This window comes from Odocoileus virginianus, chromosome 6 (genome assembly GCF_023699985.2).
Source record: "Odocoileus virginianus isolate 20LAN1187 ecotype Illinois chromosome 6, Ovbor_1.2, whole genome shotgun sequence".
Taxonomy (NCBI): Eukaryota; Metazoa; Chordata; class Mammalia; order Artiodactyla; family Cervidae; genus Odocoileus; species Odocoileus virginianus.
This window is the reverse complement of record NC_069679.1, coordinates 44306699-44327493: the sequence shown is the minus strand read 5'-3', so window position 1 is coordinate 44327493 and position 20795 is coordinate 44306699. Positions and strand designations below refer to the sequence as shown.

Here is a 20795-nt window from a genome sequence, read left to right as displayed (position 1 = left end):
AAGAATAAAGTGTATTCTGCTGCTTTCAGGTGGAGTGTCCTATATATTTCAGTTGTGTCTGTCTGGTCTAATGTGTCATTTAAAGCTTGTGTTTATTGATTTTCTGTCTGGATGATCTGTCCATTGGTATAAGTAGGGTGTTAAATTTCCCCACTATTATCAGTTTGCTGTTGAGTCCCCCTTTTTATGACTGTTAGCATTTCCTTTAATGTATTGAGGTGCTCCTGTGTTAGGTGCATAAATATTTATTATATCTTCTTCTTGGATTGATCCCTTGACCACTATGTAGTGTCCTTCCTTTTCCCTTGTAACAGTCTTTATTTTAAGGTCTATTTTGTCTGATATAAGTATTACTACTCTGCTTTCTTTTTATTTCCATTTGTATGAAATATCTTTTTCCAACCCCTCACTTTCAGTCTTTATGTGTCTCTAGGTCTGAAGTGGGTCTCTTATAGACAGCATTTATATATAGGTCTTGTTTTTTTAACCCATCCAGCCAGTCTGTGTCTTTTGATTAGAAGCTTTATTTATATCAGGTAATTATTCATATGCAAGCTCAGTCATGTCCGACTCTTTGCAACCCCATGGACTGCAGCCTGCCAGGCTCTTCTGTCCATGGGGATTCTCCGGGCAGGTAGAATGGAGCGGGTTGCCATGCCCTCCTCCCAGGGGATCTTCCCAACCCACGACTGAACGCAGGTCTCCTGCATTCCAGGCAGATTCTTTACTGTCTGAGCCACCAGGGAAGCCCAGTATATATGTTCCTATTACCATTTTCTTAATCGTTTTGGGTCTGTTTTTGTAGGTCTTTTTCTGCTCTAACGTTTCCCACCTGGAGAAGTTCCTTCAGCATTTGTTGTAAGGCTCTTTTGGTGGTGCTGAGTTCTTTTAAGCTTTTGCTTCTCTGTAAAGCTTCTAATTTCTCCATTGAATCTGAATGAGAGACTTGCTGGGTAGAGTAATCTAGGTTGTAGGTTTTTCATCACTTCAAATATATTCTGCCACTCCCTAAGGCCTGCAGAGTTTCTGCTGAAAAATCAGTTGATAACCTTATGGGGATTGGCTTGTATGTTATTTGTTGCTTTTCATTTGCTGCTTTTAATATTTTTTCTTTGAATATAATTTTTATTAGTTTGATTAGTATGTGTCTCAGCCTATTTCTCCTTGGGTATGAGATTCTCTATGCTTCCTGTACTTGGTGGCTGCTTTTAAGCTAACTAAGGTATTTATTTACTCTTTTGATAAGGTTTCTAAAAAGCTATACCTTTTTAGATTAGCATTTAAAAATACATTAAAATGTAAAACTTTTTGGTAATTTTTAAAGTTGAACTAACATCCTTTTCTTGGACAACCAGCTATTACCAGCCTTGTTAGGCTTGTCACCTCTACTTATAAATCTTTTATTTTGCTACAAAGATGAGTTTGTCCTACAAACTGTTCATAAGCAGCTTTTCTGGTTTCCGGATATTTGGCTTAAGTTCTCTTCATTAAATGTTTAGTTAAATAATTATACAAAAGGTAAAAGGGGTAAACTTTGCTTTTTATTACTTTTAATCATTCTTTCATCATTCCTTTATAGGGCTTTCTCTATAGAGCCAAAGGTTGTTTTAAATTTCTCTCTCTTATACTTTAAATGTTAAGTAAATGATTAATTTGCTTGTGGTAGTAAAATTTAAGGGTGATTTTGTCTAGTTTTACTTCAAAGTGTTCATAGATTATGAAATATCCTAGGTGCAAACTAAGTGCTTTTATTTAAGCTGTGCCTTGATTTATCCAAGCCCACTTTCCAGTTTGCTTACCTTGACAACTTGTCTCCTCTCATACAGGTAGTGTTTGTTAATACTGGACTGAGCCTAGAAGTTGGCTTGCCAACATAGGGTTGCCAGATAAAATATAGCATATGTCAAATTAAATTTGAACTCCATATAAAAGTAAGCAATCTTTAGTATAAATATGCCCCAAATATTACATGGGGCATACTTACACTAAAAAACAATTCACTACCTGAAATTAAAACCACCCAGGTATTCTGTGTTTCAATATGCTAAGCCAGGCTAGAGGCAGAGGCCAGATAATGGAAGAGGAGCAGTCAGTGAGGTTGGAGGAAAGCCACGAGGTTTGAGTCCCAGAGGCTAACTGAGGAAGGAGTACCCAACTGTTAAACGTCAGTAAGCGAATGTCATTTAAAACAATGTTTCGAGAAGTTCAGCTGTTATTTGGAGAGATGGGGATCGAATGATCCCCCACTCAAATTAATTCAACCCGAAAAGCATCTTTCTTATCTTCTTTACATATAAGGGTTCCAAGTAAGTTTTCATTGCAACAAAAAACTTTGCAGCTGAACAATAAGCTTGAAAACTAATGAGCAAAGGAAATCAAGCCATTGGAAATAAATCAAACTCCCTGGGATGAATTTAACAGACACAGGCAAAGGAAACCATAATTATTTGCTTTTATTCCATAATTTATATTCTTTATTTTCAGTTTCCAGCTTATCATTGAAGGGTGCATAAAACAAATGAGTTTTGAGCTAAATCAAATGAGAGCAAATGGAAATACTACATCTAATAAGAACAGTGCAGCAATGGATGCAGAGATTGTATTAAGACAGCTCATGGACTTCTTGGACAAAACGTAAGTATTCTACTCAATTTTCTCTTTATTGATTGCCCTAAGTTCAGCAGATGTGGATTTGGCGGGGGGGGGGGGGGGGGGGATAGTTTGCTTCTACAGAAATAGATCAATTCATTAAAAAAAAAAAAGCATAACACTTAATTCATTACTAGATTGGAAAATAGAAGAAATGACTATGTACAGAAAAGGAAAAATGGAGAGGAAATAAGTGTTGGTAACTAAGGAGGCTGCTATTCTGAGGCACAGAGAGATTAGGATTTTCATGCTTCTCAGATAACATTTGGACATGGAGCTAGATAGAAGTGAGTCCAGAATATCCAAGTTCATGTCGGAAACCTGCTGAAGAAGATAATAGCACAAATGTGCCTAGAATTAATTCAGCTCGGAGACGAGTAGATTACTGCCTCGTCCCACCTTCAGCAACTATTTACTTAGTGTCCATCTGCATCAAACTCTATAATCTAGACACTGGATAATGATGATGGAGAGTCAAAGTGCTTGATACCGTGGAGATTTCAGTTCAGTAGTGGTGGGAATGGGTGGGAAAGGAGGCCTTCATGACCGACTAAGATACTGTTCTTAACTGAAAAGGTTGGCTTGTTTCTCTTTCTATTTGGTCCCTCCTCTTAGAAGTTCTAATTTTGTAAGTTTTGAGTAGGCACCTATATTTTCAAATGTGTCCAAAATTGGGAAACGTTGATCCAAAACAACAAGGGGTATGATTTCTTCAACGGTGATACTTGAAACCAGAACTGAAAGTAGAAAAGAACATAATTTTGAATGCCTACCAAGGGATCAGTGTAATATCTACTACTTTACATGTATTACCTCATTTACTATTGTTGTGACAAATTAATTAATACCAATGAAACCAAGATAAATAAGAAGGATACATTACCTTTTGTTAAAGATAAGGACAGCAAAGAAGGAATTCAGTTCAGTCGCTCAGTCGTGTCCGACTCTTTGCGACCCTATGAATCAAAACCTTTTCTATGTATTAATAACTTCTACTTTAATTCCATTTCCCTTTGCTCATAACCTTACTGCATAAGTAAGGCTAATGTTCTTATCACTTTAATTTTAGTATTTGGTAGAAAAAAATCTTATTTTCTGTTCGCTATGAAGAAATACACAGAAGAGAGGTGAATAGGTAATTAGGTAGCTTAGCGAGAAATAGGTAGGCAAGTGGTGTAGAAGAAAGGAGGGAGAGAAAAGGAAGAAGGAGAAAAAGCCATATTCATATCTTTAGGTTCTTAATAGACACTTTTACTCTTATCACCTAATTCCTTAACAACCCCTTGAAATGTTTGTCATGCCTGTTTTCTGTGGATGAGACATAATTGATTCACAACTACCATTTAGTTGTGACTGTGATGGTGAGTGGAGAACAGGATAAAGCAATCCTGAGCCTCTTAAAACTCCTACCAGAATGCCTTCTGTTTAGAGATTTCCAGTCGGCAGTTTTAGAGGTACATTATTTATCACTGGCAGAACTATTTATTTTTGCATATGCTGTAACCAAGAGTTGTGAAACATACAGAAAGTTTTAAAGTATCCTAGTACTGTTACCTGCTAGGGCTTTCCTAGGTGCTTTCGTGGTAAAGAATCTGCCTGTCAATACAGGAGACACGAGTTGCAGCTTTGATCCCTCAGTAGGGAAGATCCCCTGGAGAAGGAAATGGCAATCCACTCCAGTATTCTACTACGTAAGGGACCCTGAATCCATTTCAGCATCCATAAAACAGCTAATACATAAACTGGGTTGGCCCTTCTTTTCAATATGTTTCAATTATTGTTTTAGTCAGTCTTAAAAGTCTCTTCTATACCTAATTATACTTTATTATATCATCATATGTAATCTCCTCACATTCTTAGTAGAAAGAGACTATAAAAATAGAAAAACATCAGTGAACTTTAAAAATCTATAAGATTTTAAAACTTGAGGAAGAGATAGGCATGGAGAGCTTGGAAATGTGGGGGCTAATACAGAATGTATAACCATAAATCTACTTATTAGGGGACCTTTTTAAAAGCCATACCAATTCTGTTCTCAAGGAACTAACAGTTTAGAAAGAAAAAAAGAAAAAGTATAGCAGATAAATGCAATAAGGGATAATTCAGTAGTCTCCTATTCAGATGATCAGCAGAAATATCATTTGTGTTAGGTCTTCTTTAAAGGCAGATAGGGTTTGGATGTATGAAAATAGGAGATGGGAATTCCAGGGGGAGGGAAAAACAGCTGGATACATTTTTATGAAAATATGTTCAACTGTATGGCAAGGTATCTCTCTTGTCAGCAAGTATACATAACATTTGAAAATTGTCTGGTTAAGTGGTTCTGTGATCAGTCAAAATAGTTCAGGTTCCAAAATATATGTGTTCAGCTTACATTACCAAGTTGATTAACTCTGGCTAAATTAAGGAAGCAGTTCTCAAAAAAAAAAAAAAAAAAAGGAAGCAGTTGCTAGATTTCCCCTCTATTTTTTGTTATTTAAAATGAATGATTAAGCTCAAAAGTCTCCAAGGTGGTTTTGAGATGATCCCCTTAAAAACTGTGTTATATTACAAATGTACAGGATCTCTTTGTGTAGCCTCCCTAAATATTATACAACACTGTATTTCTTTATGCTTAATTTTCTCCACTAAGACCTCACTACTCTATAAAACAAGCTATAAAGGCCATTTCCAGCTAATAGAAATCCCATGCAGAGATGCAGACATGTCAACAATTTTATTCCTATTGGTTCAAGTCCAGTTTAAACAGGGTTAGATAGCACACCAAGTACATCAGCTGACCATAAAAACAAGATCAGTTTTTAAACTCAGACCTTTAGCAAATGGAAATGACACAGCTGTTGCAAAATTGGCAGATTTGTTGGCTCTCAAATCATCCAAAGAATTTCTCTGAGGATAGGTTCTGTTATTTTTTCATGACATATCATCTGGTTTCTACCCCGTGTCCATATAGTGAATATCCATCCATCTACTAGCAAGCTAGAACTACCGCCTCTGAACAATGGGTTCCAAACTTGTGGGGCTACAGAGTTCCACAGCTATGCCTCTCAGGGCCCCCCAGCTCTCTCCTTCTTCTAGGGTAGGTCACTTTCATGTATTTTCATATACTAGGTTCTACACACAGCAGTGTCAGGAGAGATACTTCTATGTGAAAATGAGTTTGGGAAATCTCTTCCTTTGCTTCTCAAACATCACATGCGTTTAAATATTAACTCCCTAAGTGTTAGTATTAATTATATATTTAAATATTTAAAAGTCAATTCTGTCTCTATCAGACCCCAGTTTGTAATTTCTGCATCCAACCATTCAGAGTACTTAGTAGCACTGGAGAAAGTTCATTAGGCTACCCTGAAATATATGATCCAACTCTGGCACTCTGTACAATAGGTTTGATAAACTTTTATTAAATAGGTTTGATAAACTTTTATTAAGAGAGTCTCAGAGTTCAGTGTCAAGTTATGGAAGTTACGGTACTTTCCATAACTCTTTGTGCAGCACTGTGCCTTCAGATACTGCTGGGCCTTCATGCACAAGTGCGTTTACCAAGGGTAGCAGGGGCCGTTGGACAAGTTACTAAATCTCAGCCCTCACTCACTAACTTCACTTCCTTAGACAAGTCCCTCCAACCTCTCTGAGCTGGTGTTTGATTTCTGAAATAGATATACTAATCCCAGAAATATCTGCAGAAGAGGTTTCTAAACTAAAGTGTTATATAAATGTTCAGTGACGTTACCATCATTATCTCACCATGAGAAGAACTGGTAAATACTTTAAGCCTATCACAGCTGGTGAACTGGGAATCTAGAAAACCTGAACTCAGAGAACAAATTTGTGTTTGCTGGCAATGAGTAAAGTCTAAGGATATAAACTTCCAGTAAGGTAAGTCCTGAGGATGTAATAGATAGCATGTATATATAGTACAGTATTTATAGGAAACTATACTGTATCATGTATTTGAAAATTGCTAAGGGTGGACATTAAAAGTTCTTACTACAAGCCAAACATGCTGTGTAATTGTGTAGATCCAATGCCAGTTAGTGACAAAAATGTGTTTCTTTGGTATTTGGCCTGTACCGTGAACATGGGGCGTGTAGTAAAAACAACCCTGGAATGCAGGAAAAAATGATGTACTTTGGGAGCCTTGGTGTCAATTTGGGAAGCAATTTAAGAAAAGAAATACTCTGAATTCATTTTCTACCAAACAATGAATTATACAAAATATGATGAAACAGATTTTAGGTATTATGTATTTTTTTCCAGTAAATTTAGCATCTGAAAATTATAAAGGCTCATTGAGGTATCTGAATCTCAGCCCTGAAAAATGTGAATGCGTGATCAGTAAAATAAGGTGATACCTCAGTGAGAGACTCCTGAACAATTATGTATTTTATTTCAGATTAAGTCTCTCAGCAAAGATCTGTGAGAAAACAGTCCTAAAGCGAGTATTGAAAGAGTTATGGAAGCTAGTTCTTAACAAAATAGAAAAACAAATTGTTCTCCCTCCTCTGACAGATCAAACAGTAAGTATTCAAACTCGTGTTTGATTGTACTTCCAATAACCCATCTGATTGGTTTTTGTTTCAATGAGTGGTTTTGATACAGATGAAATAGTAATTAAATTCATTTTGGGGAAAAGGGTTTGGTATACAATGGCTTAGCAAGGATCATTCCAATGACATTTCCTTATATGAATCAATTTTATTTTCCATTATGGCTTATTACAGGATGTTGAATATAGTTTCCCTGTCTTACACAACAGGACCTTGTTGTTTATCGATTCTATATATAGTAGTTTGTATCTGCTAGTCTCAAACTCTCAATCCAACTCCCCACCACCCCCACTACAAATCATTTTTAAATAGTGGAAATTGCAGTCAAACTTCACACTTGCTTGATATTTCAAACTCTATCTCTTAAAAAAAAAATGTATCAAAGCCCAACTTGTGGGGCTATCTCATCTACACAAACCTCACCCCAGAGAAACAGATATATGCTAGAATATGCTAGCTGTGTTTCTTCCTACAATTTTACAGTTTAAGAAGATAAATCTAACCCTGCTATCTGGAATTTTCTTTTTAACCTTTTGCTTTTATCAATCACCTTTGCACTGGGAGGTAAATATAGGTGATATCTTTTAGTGGATTTGATGAACATGATTGTATCAGACACAGTGAAATAAAAAGGAACCAGAAAGATCAATGACAGCAAAGTCAGACAGTGATCAGATGCATACACCAGCTAACTCAGTTCACATATCCTGAGCCAAGCAAAGAAAGAAATAACCCTAACAAGCACTTGCTATAGAACATTTTTTCTTCTGTGAATGAGAAAGACAAGTTGATATAAATAGTGAGTAATTATAAACTAAAATATATATTGACACGTGAAATTTAGCCAGTGAAATTATATAGGAAATGTTTTCTTGCAAAGGTGTTCCAATGTGCAAAGATTCGTATGTTTGTTGATTTGCCACCAGACAGTGAGTATTAAATATAAATTACTTTGAGTTTTGCTTCACGCCATGAATATGTGTTATAACCTACACATATGGGGTAGCCAAATCACACTTAGAAACGTACACACTTACGTCTCTTATTCTCCTGTAATACATAATGCATTTTAACATCAGGTAGCTTTCACTTAATTGGCCAATAGGGGAGGCTGTCAGAGCAACCTGCAAGTTGGGTCGCTTTACTTACACACTTTATTTACATTCTAGGCTACTAATGAGTATTCTAGTAGTGCTTCCAATGTTTACTATGATGTTTTCACAGCTCTCCCCAGGGTTTTGAGGTGCTAGGGAAAAACCTCTGGCTAAGGAAGGAATTAAGAAGGCAGGGCTTACTTCACTCTGTATAATGGGCTCCAGTTTCATCCATCTCATTAGAACTGATTCAAATGATTTCTTTTTAATGGATGAGTAATATTCCATGGTGTATATGTACCACAGCTTGCTTATCCATTCGTCTGCTGACGGGCATCTAGGTTGCTTCCATGTCCTGGCTATTATAAACAGTGCTGCGATGAACATTGGGGTGCACGTCAGAGGGATCGGGTAGAGAGGGAGGTGGGATGGGGAACACATGTAAATCCATGGCTGATTCATGTCAATGTATGACAAAAACCACTACCATTTTGTAAAGTAATTAGCCTCCAACTAATAAAAATAAATGAGAAAAAAAAGAAGGCAGGGCTCTGACAGTTTGGATGGCATGTCAGGAGGACCAGCTCCACCTTCTTCAGCTCTGGATCTTGAAATTTTGCATAAACTTATTTTAAGGGGTGGGGAGTAGAGGGAAGGAGTTGCCTCTGCTACAAATAAATAAATAAAAGGTAAGCTCACTGTTGTAATACACATTGTACATTAAACTGGCTGCCAGAGCAGTAACTCAGACTGAAATTTCCAGAAGTGGAATGCTTGTGAGGACAGTTGTATTGCCAGATACAACCCTAGATATCTGCCAGGTATCCAGATCCAATTTGTAAAATAGACCAGTTTAGGGCATATGAAATAAAAGTCACAAACATAATCAGTACAACAGGGAACACTGTCTATTAACTACATTTCTACTTTGTTACAGAAGATCTTACAAGTCATCTTTCTCCTTTTCTATGTGTGTTCCTAGGGACCCCAGATGATTTTCATCGCAGCTAAAGATCTGGGACAACTCTCCAAACTGAAGGTAATAAAAACAGACAAATGACTAGTTGTCTGTGAAAGGTAGTGCACTGACTACAGTTCTGTGAGAAACCAACCTCCTATTAGTAGTGCTATCTACTGCAGAAGGACTAAGGATGTGTGTCTGAGATCTCACAATCTTGTTTTAAGAAGAAATCAGAGTAAAATGGAGGGACTGAATTGTGCTTTCTTCTTCTCCCCACACCCTATATTTTTTTGTATTTTCCAATTTGCAGGGCAGCTGGGAATTTTTAACTGTGTTAAAGCATTCAGGATTACTGCTTTTGAAATAAATTAGAGAGCATATTTTCATTTTTATAGTGAACTGGCTTTGTATGAAGAAAGGCAAAGAGTGCTCCACAGAAACCCAGTAAAGTCTAGAGAACTCTTCAGGCAAGAAACCTAATGCAGAAAAATAAACTTATCAAAGCAGACATTGAGCTCGTCAAGATAATCAACCCCATTATAACAAGGGTTTTCTGTGTAAAGAATCCTACCTTTTATTATTGCTTGAGAGTCACAGGACTTTGCAGTTGTTTAGAGAACTTCAGATTTTTTTCTCTCTAGAGTAGAAATTTGGTTAAAATACATATTGTTGTTCTGTAACATACTTTTTGCACTTAGCATAATGTAATATAACATATAACAAGGGTTCCTTCCTTTTAGAGGCTGAATAATATTGTAAGTACATACCACCTTTTTTATACATTCATTTATCAATGGACCACATAGAGGCCAAAGTTGCACCTGTAGTTGAGATATATATGTTCTTGTTTTATTTCTACCTGTGAGAATGTCGTGCAGCATAGGGCTAGATTCCAGATATTGACCATGTTCTACCTCAGCTGCTTCCAAATATGTGACACTGGCCAAAGTACTGAACATGTCTCATTTTCAGATTTTCCATTTGTAAAATCCAGACAGTGTTAACCCTTGGTTCATAGATTTGTTGTGAGGATAATGTATTCATTATCTTTGCATGGTAACTGCAGAGTATGCCTCTTCCCACTCACAGAGGGCATTCTCTTGTCTCTTCCCCAGGCTGGCAGCTCAGGGTTACATATCCTCGGGGCTGTTTTGTGTATACACAACAGGGGACCGATCATCCATGTGACTGCATATTTGTTTCTGAATTGAAGCAGGTGCCCTATAATGGCAGTACCTTGTTATATCACCTACTTTGTCCCCTTCATCAGAAAAAAGTTAGAAGCCAATAATCCATTTAGAAGTCAGAACCATCACCTGAGATTGTTTCTCACAAATATTCAGTGATGGTGGTGGTTCAGAGGGAAAGTAGAAGGTAGATGTCATTGTGAAACTATTGTTTTGAATCTTGGATCTCTATTGTGTTCTTGATCCCTCTTATTACCTCCCTGAGATTTCTATCCCCTTTTGAAAAACGGATTTATACAGCATTGAAGTTTCTCATAGAAAACCTGGAAAAGTGAAACATCACAGTGCCTTATTACAAAAGAAATGGCCTTGGCAGTGTGTGTAGCATCTGTGTGACATCAGGAAACAGATACTGCATCTCCTCCAGCTTCAGCTTCCTGAGTTGAATGCTTTATCAGCTATAACTGTTTCAGTTTCAAGTGATGGAAAGCCAGACTAACAAAAGCAAGGAAGGAATTTATAGCTCCATGAAATTTTACAGTTCTGGGCTAACTCTGGTTTCCATCACTGCTTGATTAGGAAGTCAAACAATGTTACAGAAGCCAGTTACACTCTTTCAACTCTGTTCTTCCCTTGTTTGACTTACTGCCTTAACAATCCTCCTTTCCTGTTTGTAAGACAGTTCTCTGCTTATATCTAACATTTTTGAACTTGAAATTTTATAGAAAAGAACACCCACCTTGATGCAGAAAATTCTAGCAAAGTTCACAGGCACATCATCAGTGCTGATGCAATATTATCACCATTCCCAAGCCAACCACCGTTGCCTGGAAGATGACATATGCCAAGATGACATATGCCATTGGGCTTAATTCACATACCCACACCTGAGCTGAGGAGTGCTGTCAGCCCCATTCAAATCTTATGAACACTGAGAGAGAGAGAGACTGGATCCTCAGGGGGCATATGTATGCTACCTGGGAAACGTCAGAGTCCACAGAAACCACAGCACTTACATCCCTTTAGTGACCTCAAAATTTCTTCAATTCAGTGAATTCTCTTGATTACAATAAACTAAAAGCATATTATGGATAAGATGTCCTAAAAGCATTAATTCATTAAGACAAATAATCCAAAGGACTAAAAATAGAATCCTGTTGTTCATAGGTGATAGAAAAACAGCTTACTTTTAAAACATATTTTTTCTATTATTATTCCTTGAGTTTTTAAAGTTATTGGTCCATTTAGTTATTATTATTTGAATTATTGAGCAAAAGTCTTCTATATTGTTATGTAAAAGATTAAAATTGTAGCCAAAATATAGAACTACCATTTTTAATTGAAGTATAGTTGATTTACTATGTTGTGCTAATTTCTGCTGTAGAGTAAAATTATTCAGTTTTACATATAAATACACATTGTTTTTAAATTTTTTCACCATTAGTGTTTACCAGAAGATATTGACTAGATTTACTTGTGATATGCAGTAGGACCTTACTGTTTATCCATTCTACATATACTGGTTTCAATGTGCTAACCCCAAACTCTCAATCCATCTTCCTCTACCCACCTCCTCCTTGACAAACACGAGTCTGTTCTCTGTGTCTGTGAGTCTCTTTTGTAAATAGGTTCATTTATGCCATATTTTAAATTCTACATGTAAGGGACACCTTATGGTCCTTGTCTTTCAGATTATTTCACCTAGTAGATAATATCTAAGTCTATCCATGTTGCTGCATTATGTACATGTACTACATCTTTTTTAAAATTAAAAAAATTATATTGGCATATAGTTGATTTACAGTGTTGTGTTAGTTTCAAGTGTACAGCAAAGTGATTCAGTTATACATATATGCATTGTTTTTCAAATTCTTTTCCCACTTGGATTATTGAGTAGTGTTACCTGTGTTATATGGTAGGTCCCTATCAGTTATCTTCATAACATGTATATGAAAATCCCAGACTCAGTTTATCCCTCCCTGTCATCTTTCCCCACTGCTAACCATAAAAGTCTGTTTCTTCTGCCCATTTTTCGATTGGGTTGTTTGGGACTTTTTGTTGTTGAGTTGTATGAGCTGTTTGTATATTTTCGAAATATTTTCTCCCATGCTGTAGGTTTTTTGTGTTGTTTATGGTTTCCTTTGTTGTACAAGAGCTTGTACATTTGATTAGGTCCCATTTGTTGATTTAACTGTTTTCCCATATTTTACTAGAATGTTGCTTCCAATGTTTTTGTTTTCATTTCAAATCCTGGGCCTTTTCCTTTTTTCATGTATTAGTTTGAAGGCAGATTGGATCCACAGGTAAAGTGTCAGTATTAATGAGTAAATACAGCAATCCTGTACAGAAATATTAACAAATGACTACCTTACTTAAAAGAACACAGAATCAAGGGACATAGAACAACAAAGGAAACTAATTTTTTTTCTGTATGTGACTGTGATTTAGAATTAATTCATTAATCAAGGATTTATCCAGATTTTTACATATTCTATATTACTTCATCTCCTGGAACTTTATAATGTAAGTATGCCCAACTAATTACTATTTTATTGGATCAGATTTATCTGGCATAACATTTTTATGGACAGGTGATACAATTAGTAAAAATACATCTGAGACAATGAATTTCCTGCAAGCAACAGTAACACATTGACAGGCTTTTTCAGAGACTACCTTATTTGAATAAGTTTGTTAAATTACAGAAAATCATTTATTGTAAGAATTGTATTTTTCTATAGCACCAACATTTATTAGCATCTATTAAAAAATGTGACCACACTGAAAAGCCAGATTTATTTACTTGCCTTCAAGCATTTCTCTCTATAATTTGGCAAAAAATTTCCCATTATTCTTTGAGTCTCGATGGGTATTTAATATCCTTATTTTTAAATTATTAAATGGACTCATATGTTTGTGGTGAAATCCCCACATCAGAGAAAGATGCAGAAGTATATACCATGAATCTAGCATTATACAAAGTTTTGAACACTATTCAAGGGAATGTAATTCCATTCAAGCGTATGGAATCATTTTAGATATTCTGAAGTACAACTCAGTTACCAAAAACATATTGTGTGCCTAGCAGGTGATAATTGCCAAGACAGGCACTGAAAGTCTGCAGAATTGAGTAAAACATAGGGATTATCTTCAGAAAGTCATGGCACCTGCTAAATGACAGAGTAACATAAGGACTGGAATAGAAAGATGAGCCACTGGATGTGACTGTACAGTTTGTACATTTCACAAAAGTGTCCCACAAAGGGAGTGAATGACAGCTGAATTGGGGTCCATGATCCACTTGCTGTGCCCCATAGAAAAAGAGGTGCTTTTTATTACTGAACAAAGACACTGATCCCTTGACCAAGCCATGCATTCTCAGAGCTATGTCCACCCATATTGACTTTCCTTCTGATTCACAGAGACGCACATATCTAAGTTAGAAATTAAGCTCCGGAGGACAAAAGTCTTTCTTTTATGAAACAATATATCTCAGTCACCTAGAACAGTACTGGCACATAATAAGCACTCGGGAAATATTTGTTGAATGCTGTTGACTAGAATAGTGGATGCCCTGGGGAGATTGTATCAATCTGTGGGTTAGAAATTTAAAAATTTTTCTCCAGAAAAGTTTTCCTTTCTGTTGTCAACTTTCTACCATCATTTCCCTAAATAACTTTAGATGAAGACAGAGTTCATAGTGAACCATGAAGAAAATGCATTGTTTTTATGGAAATCAGTTCCAAAATATTGAAAACTGAATTTAAAATATTAAAAACCTCCAGAACTGAATTCAGTTAATTAACAGAGAATTTTCCTGTTAATGACTGAGCATTAAGGGGATCCTAGAAAGTGAGAGCATTATACTTAAGGTAGATTTTATCAGTAATAATTGAATGAGGCTAAAATTTACCTCCTAAGTCCTTTCCAAGGTTGACCTTCTTCAGTGTGACAGAACAGAAAGCAGGGATTAATGTGGAAAAGCTTCGACGCACATTTTCCAGGATTATCCCCCCCCCATAACATTAGTTTGCAAGTGAAAAATAAAGCCATATATGAATCAAAGTTCTGCTTTTTAAGTTAATATGTAGTATTCCTTCTTTGGGCAAAATGAATTTTTATTAAATATCTGACAAAATTATCATCATCATCTAAATTTGTTCATATGAAAAAGTTATCTCAAATGGGAAATATCTGCATACAGGGATTATACAAATTTTGTTTGAAGACAGTTGTTAAACACATGAACTGGTAATTTTATAAGAAATTGTTCACCTGTTTTCCAGGAACACATGATTCGAGAGGATGCCAAGGGTCTGACACCAAGACAGTGTGGTATAATGGAGGTGGTCCTAGCTACCATCAAGGTAAGATTAGAGAGTCCCTGGATATGTACCCTCAGAGAAGTATACTCCTGTAGAGCTGTGCATCCATAGACATGGTAGACAGTTATATACAGACATCCTGGTAGTGTGTCAGACTTAGCCCATACCATGTCATTATTATATCCATATTACGCTACCTTTATAAAATGGGTAAGAAATCTATGTTGTAACAGATGTTTTTGAAGAAAGACATGTAACTCCAAAGTCCAGTTAAATAGCAATAGATGCTTCAGGGGACTTAGGGTTAATAGAATTTCTGTTTGTGTTTTCAATGCTTGTTGAAATGATTTGGGAAAATCAATTTTCTCTTCTCTCTTAGTAAAGATAATAATTTAGTTTTCTGCTGAAAACCCAAAGGTATTGCATTGTGTGCATCAATGTCTCATAGCTAAAGTTTGACTGAAAGTTATTGTGAGTGAAGTCGCCCAGTCGTGTCCGACTCTTTGCAACCGCACGGACTGTAGCCCACCAGGCTCCTCCATCCATGGAATTTTCCAGGCAAGAGTACTGGAGTGGGTTGCCATTTCCTTCTCCAGGGGATCTTCCCAACCCAGGGATGGAACCCAAAAGTTATTGTAGTGTGGGGTAAATATAGGTAGATCTCAAAAGATAACATCAGAGTTCTTTGTTTTCATATGATCCCTTACAGATTTATATACATACATTTTATATGTGAAAGTTTATTAAAAAGTAAAATATTTATCTCCTAAATTTGGACTGTGTCCAATGTCTGAACACTTCATGGGGGGAAGCACGTATTATCAAGGAAGTGTAAAGAGTGTAGCAGAGAACTGCGAGCTACCACAAGCCATTTCCAAGCACAGAATAATCTCACTAAACAGAAACAGATATTATAACAGGAGTCATTAAAGCACAGAGTTCTGTTTGTATGACAGTCGAACACTCCACAAAGCTATTACCTCATGATTTTTGCAGTTTCAGCATTTAATAAGAGAACATCTGCAAAAACTGCAAAATAAAAGTTGTGAGGTGACAATTTTGTGACACTTGGTAGAAAATAGAGTGTGTGAATTTTGGTATTGAGATGACAGAGGTGCACTTTCTAAAGATGCAGCCAGAGTATGGGCTGGAAGTATATAAATATTGTGCAAAATCATTTTTAAAAATGGAAAACATGAAAGAAAGGAAAAATACAAAACCAGCTCTTTTTAAGAATGATTTTCAAAAATATGAGTAAGAAATGACTGCACTTTGGAATTATACCAGCACTCATGATGACTTTAAGAGAGCAAGAAAAAAAGTGTTCTGTGAAAATAGATAATGGCCTTCATTGTACTGACAGACCCGGCCCATGTTCCCTTTTCTCTAGTTCTTCTTGATGGGGACAGATGACCACCTCCTACAAGACTAGTTCTGCCCAAACTCTGGGACAATCCTGATCCCCAAGCAAATCCCTCTGGTCTACATGTTGACAACTATACTGTCTTCCTGCCCAGGTCACTAGTAATAGTACTTTAGTTCAGCCTCAGTGACCAGACACTTGCCTTGCACTTTTAAAAAAAAAAAAAGCCTACTGCCTGGTATCTAAGATCCAGTGAGTGAGTCCATGTCATTATCCTCTTTCCCAGGACTGGAGTCTGACCTTGGTCCTTCAGAACCTCAGAACCTGAGGTCAGGTCTTCAGTCTCCCTACTCCCCAGCTTTTCCTCTGGGTCTCCATGCTACATCCACTTTACCTGCTTTGAGAGCCTTTCATTCCTGTCCTCTGCGAAGAGAGTCACCTAATATTTCTTCCAATGGCCCTGAAGTCAGTTTGCCAAAGCTGGGACTCCTTTTTATCTTTTCTGATTCTGAGATTTACCCTGATTATACTATAAGGCACTGCTTATAATGGTTACTACAAAAGAATTCAAGAGAAAGAGGAATACTACGTAAAAGAATTGTAGTCTCAAGAGCTAGTGCTTCAGTATCTGCTGGGGGCTCAGCAAAGGGAATACTGTCAGATGGAGACTTATTGGGAAATATATTCTTATACTGAAGTAGTAGACACCATCCAGGCTAATTCCCAAAGGCTGCCAACAACATGATCCTTAATTCTTCTTTAGGTGAATTTAAGCAAATAAGCTGAACATGAGAAAGTGAAAATTGAAGGAAGAGGATGCTATGGACTTTGTAGACTGTAGCTGAAATAGTGTTGTGCATTCTTTCAGTCATCTTTCACATACATACATCCTCTCACCTGATTCTTATAAACATCCTGGGTGTTAGGTACACCAAGAATGATCATTCACATTTTACAGATGAAACAGCAGAGGCAAAGCAGGTTTAAGTCCAGAGTCACTTGTAATTGGCAGAGCTGAGAAAAGATGCCAAACCCTAAAATCAGTGCCCTTGCTTCTACGCCTTCTTATTTCACTAAATGTTAACAAGGTGTAGGAAAAGGCAGCAAGCCAAAATGGGTAATATTCCTACAGATAGATTAGTTCTTTCTAAATTAAAATACCATGTTTTAGTTATTTAGATTATTTTCTAATGATTTAAAATAATATAAACTCATTCAGCCTCTACACAGGCACTGATGAAAATGTTAACTTAAATACTAAAATTCTAATTAGACTGGGTTATTTTGTCATACTAGTCACAGGTAGTTTCAACTATAAGTCAAAAGAATAGAACATGGCACAAGAAATAGTTACCAGGATCCGCTGCAGCTAGCATGGTTGGCCTTGGAGGCATTACATTTGCCTGCCAACACTGAGCCAACAACTTAATCAGCATGCGCAAGCTGCTACAAAGGCCAGTGCAGAAACCCTATTTAAAGCTGAGTTTTGGAGTCTCAAACTCATATCTCAGGAAGATTCAGGACTTATAAGAGATTCCCTGAAATGTGGGTTTCTTTCCAAGAAAAACAGAAGAGCTTTTTCTGACAGCATGTACTCTTGACTGTATCATGAATCTCAAGACTTTTTTTTTTTTTAACTTTGAACCATCCCCTAGTTATTTTCTGATGAAGTTCAAAAAACATAGGGGAAAAAACTGGCTGGTTTTATTTTTCCCAACATTCTAAATTACCCTGGAACACTTGTTATTTGTACCTAAACATGACACTCTGAAATGTATGTGGCAAATGTTTGACATCATGCCATGAAATACAGAGTTTTTACTAAAAATAATGAAAACAACCTAAATGTCCTCAGCAGAGGAAAGGATAAAAAGATGTAGTATATATATAATTACTCAGTCATAAAAAGGAACAAAATTGGGTCATTGGTAGAGATGTAGATGGACCCGGAGACTATCATACAGAGTGAAATAAGTCACTAAGAGAAAAACAAGTATCATATATTAACACAAATGTATGGAATCTGAAAAACTAGTATAGACAGCCTTACTTACAAAGCAGAAGTAGAGACACAGAGGTAGAGAATAAACATATGAATACCAAGTGAGAAAGAGAGGGTGGGATGAATTAGGAGATTGGGATTGATGTATGTATATATTTAGACTATTGATAATATGTGTAAAATAGATAACTGAAAACCTACTGACTAGCACAGGGAATTCTCCTCAGTGCTCTGTGGTGACCTAAGTGGGAAAGAAATCCAAAAAAGAGGGGGTATGTGTATATGTCCACTTTGCTGGACAGTAGAAACTTACACAACATTGTAAAGCACTCCAATAAAAAATTTAAAAAAAAAAACACACGGATTAGGGCCCTCTAGAAATCTGCATTTCTTGATGTTCAGGGGAGAATGTGGACTAACTATGAATATCTATTCATATACAGCCATGAAAAATCCTAGATAACACCACTTCTGACACTCAGGATTCCAGACAAATAACAGGACATGGGATATTATACCTCTCAGGCTCTCACCCTGACCAAGTCCTACACAATCCTGGTATCCATTATTCAAGAGTCAATTTTGATGGCTGTTTCTTACTTAGCATATTGTTTTTTATCATTTGCAAGTACAGTTTCTGCATTATTTAAACTTCAGGTGCTCACGGGAAGAACAAAACAAGCTATCTAGTTTGGAGTGCTGCAATTCAGAAATCATTGAGAGCTTACCGTATGTAACAAAGATGATGAGATGTAAAGAGGTGACTGAAAATTAAAGCGATCTTGCTCTTAACTTAGGAACAGAAACATCTACAATCCAGAAAATATGAGAGTTACTGACAAAGTACTGGGAAGTGCAGAGAGGGTGATAAATTCTCTGTGAGTGGCTAGAGGAAAGCTGCCTGGTGAAGGAGGTTTCAGATCATTAAATGGGAAAGCAAGGGGGAAAGTCATCACAGGCTTAGAGAAAAGCTTGAGTGAAATGTGACTGAGGTATGAGGTAGCCTAAAAATTTCAAATAGGCTAATGTAGAGGGAGATCAAGACTTGGCTGAAAAATAAAGGGAATATATAGAATAGAAGAGACACATTGACTTGGACCCAAAGTGGTGAAGCGTAAACACCAAGAATCTGAACTTCAGTTTGTTGGCAAAAGGGAGAAAGTAGCATATTATGATCCAATGTGTAACAGAGGACTCCTGTTGTCTTAAAAAATAATTTCTTAAATAGCTATCAAATAAGTCTTTAAAGCAACCTCAGTTGTTAAAAACAAGTGATGATTAAATTTGCAAAACAGATCATCTGCATGAATTTTCCAGAAGTCTGATGCTGGTATTGGAAGGAAAGAGAGTGATGATGGGTAATTTCTACCAAAATGGTACATGTAACAAACGAAGTAAAATCTCCCAGCAGACTTGTAAAGAAACATTAGCATGTTTCCATGAGCCAGTAAGAACAGAGTGCGAAAGATCTTCAAATATCTGGCAAATGGGAAGAATTAGAAGAATTTAGCATTTTTATTGGGATCATAAAAGGGATGGGTTGTTAACCATGCAGACAGTATCCTGAATTTTTAGTTAGTAGTTCTATTTTTTTTTTTTTTCTCACAAATCACATTAAGGTCTGAAATGTTCTACTTTTCTATATTTTTGCACTCTCATGAGGAATATAAGAAACACAAATATCTATGGTTGTTTTCTAAGATAAAGAAAATGATACCTCATACAAAGCTCTTTAGAGCCCCTCATCACGCACATCATTCACCCATGTATTAGTGAAGCAATGTATTCCTGTATGAGGGTGGGAAATCTTTACAAACATCAGAAGGTGGATATAAATGTAAAGAAAATATCTGAAACTACATGAGGAATACCACTGATAGAGTATCAGAACAGTGGGTGATTAAGAGAGAAAGACTAGAGTGTACAAGTTACTGTCCTCTCTTGTGGGAGTACTATTAGGACTTAAGAATGTGTTGTCGAAAAACAAAATGAGTTATCACATATAAAACAATGAAAACAGTTCCTATCGTATAGAAAACTCTTCATAAATGTAACCATCATACTACCTGGGTGCATGGGTGCTCAGTCATGTCTGACTCTCTGCGATCCTATAGCCTGCCAGACTCCTGTGTCCAGGGATTCTCCAGGTAAGACTACTGGAGTGGGTTGCCATCTCCTCCTCCAGGGGCTCTTTCTGACCCAGGAAGCAAACTTGCATCTCCTTTTGCCTGAGGATTGGTTATTTTGAAGGAACTTCTTTCCACTGGTAAACCCAAGACCCCACATATTCTAGTAAAACTAGATTTTTTCTTTGTTTTCCTCCTTTCCTAATAAACCACTCATTCTCTCTCAATGATGCTCTTAAATCTTACTCTTTGCCCCAAGTAACAGTCCAAGTCCTGTCCTCAGCATTTTCACACTACAAGGGCACAAAACTCCTAAGATTTCTGGTGCTTTCTGAGACTCCCCTCTAGGAAGCAGTGCTATTCTCTTTCTGCAGGAGTTTCTAGATTTAAAGGCAGGGAAGGCCTGTTGAAAATTAAGTAATGATATGTGTTAACTTACAAAAAATATCATGTCAGAGATGGAATAGGGTGATACAGATGCTACTGGGCTTGAGGAGGGGACACATATAAAAGTGGGAAGGATTTAGGGGAGTTAGCA

General features: G+C 36.7%; 1 protein-coding gene across 3 annotated transcripts in view; it reads left to right on the top strand.

Moving 5' to 3' along the window:
* The window catches only part of UNC13C (unc-13 homolog C), a 655668-nt gene that overhangs the window by 575217 nt on the left and 59656 nt on the right, over positions 1–20795 (top strand). For all 3 annotated transcript variants that reach the window (XM_070469257.1, XM_070469256.1, XM_070469255.1), the window contains 4 exons: positions 2485–2634; positions 7046–7169; positions 9276–9332; positions 14728–14808. In XM_070469257.1, the coding sequence (XP_070325358.1) occupies positions 2485–2634; positions 7046–7169; positions 9276–9332; positions 14728–14808 (412 nt within the window). The remainder of the gene's footprint in view (positions 1–2484; positions 2635–7045; positions 7170–9275; positions 9333–14727; positions 14809–20795) is intronic.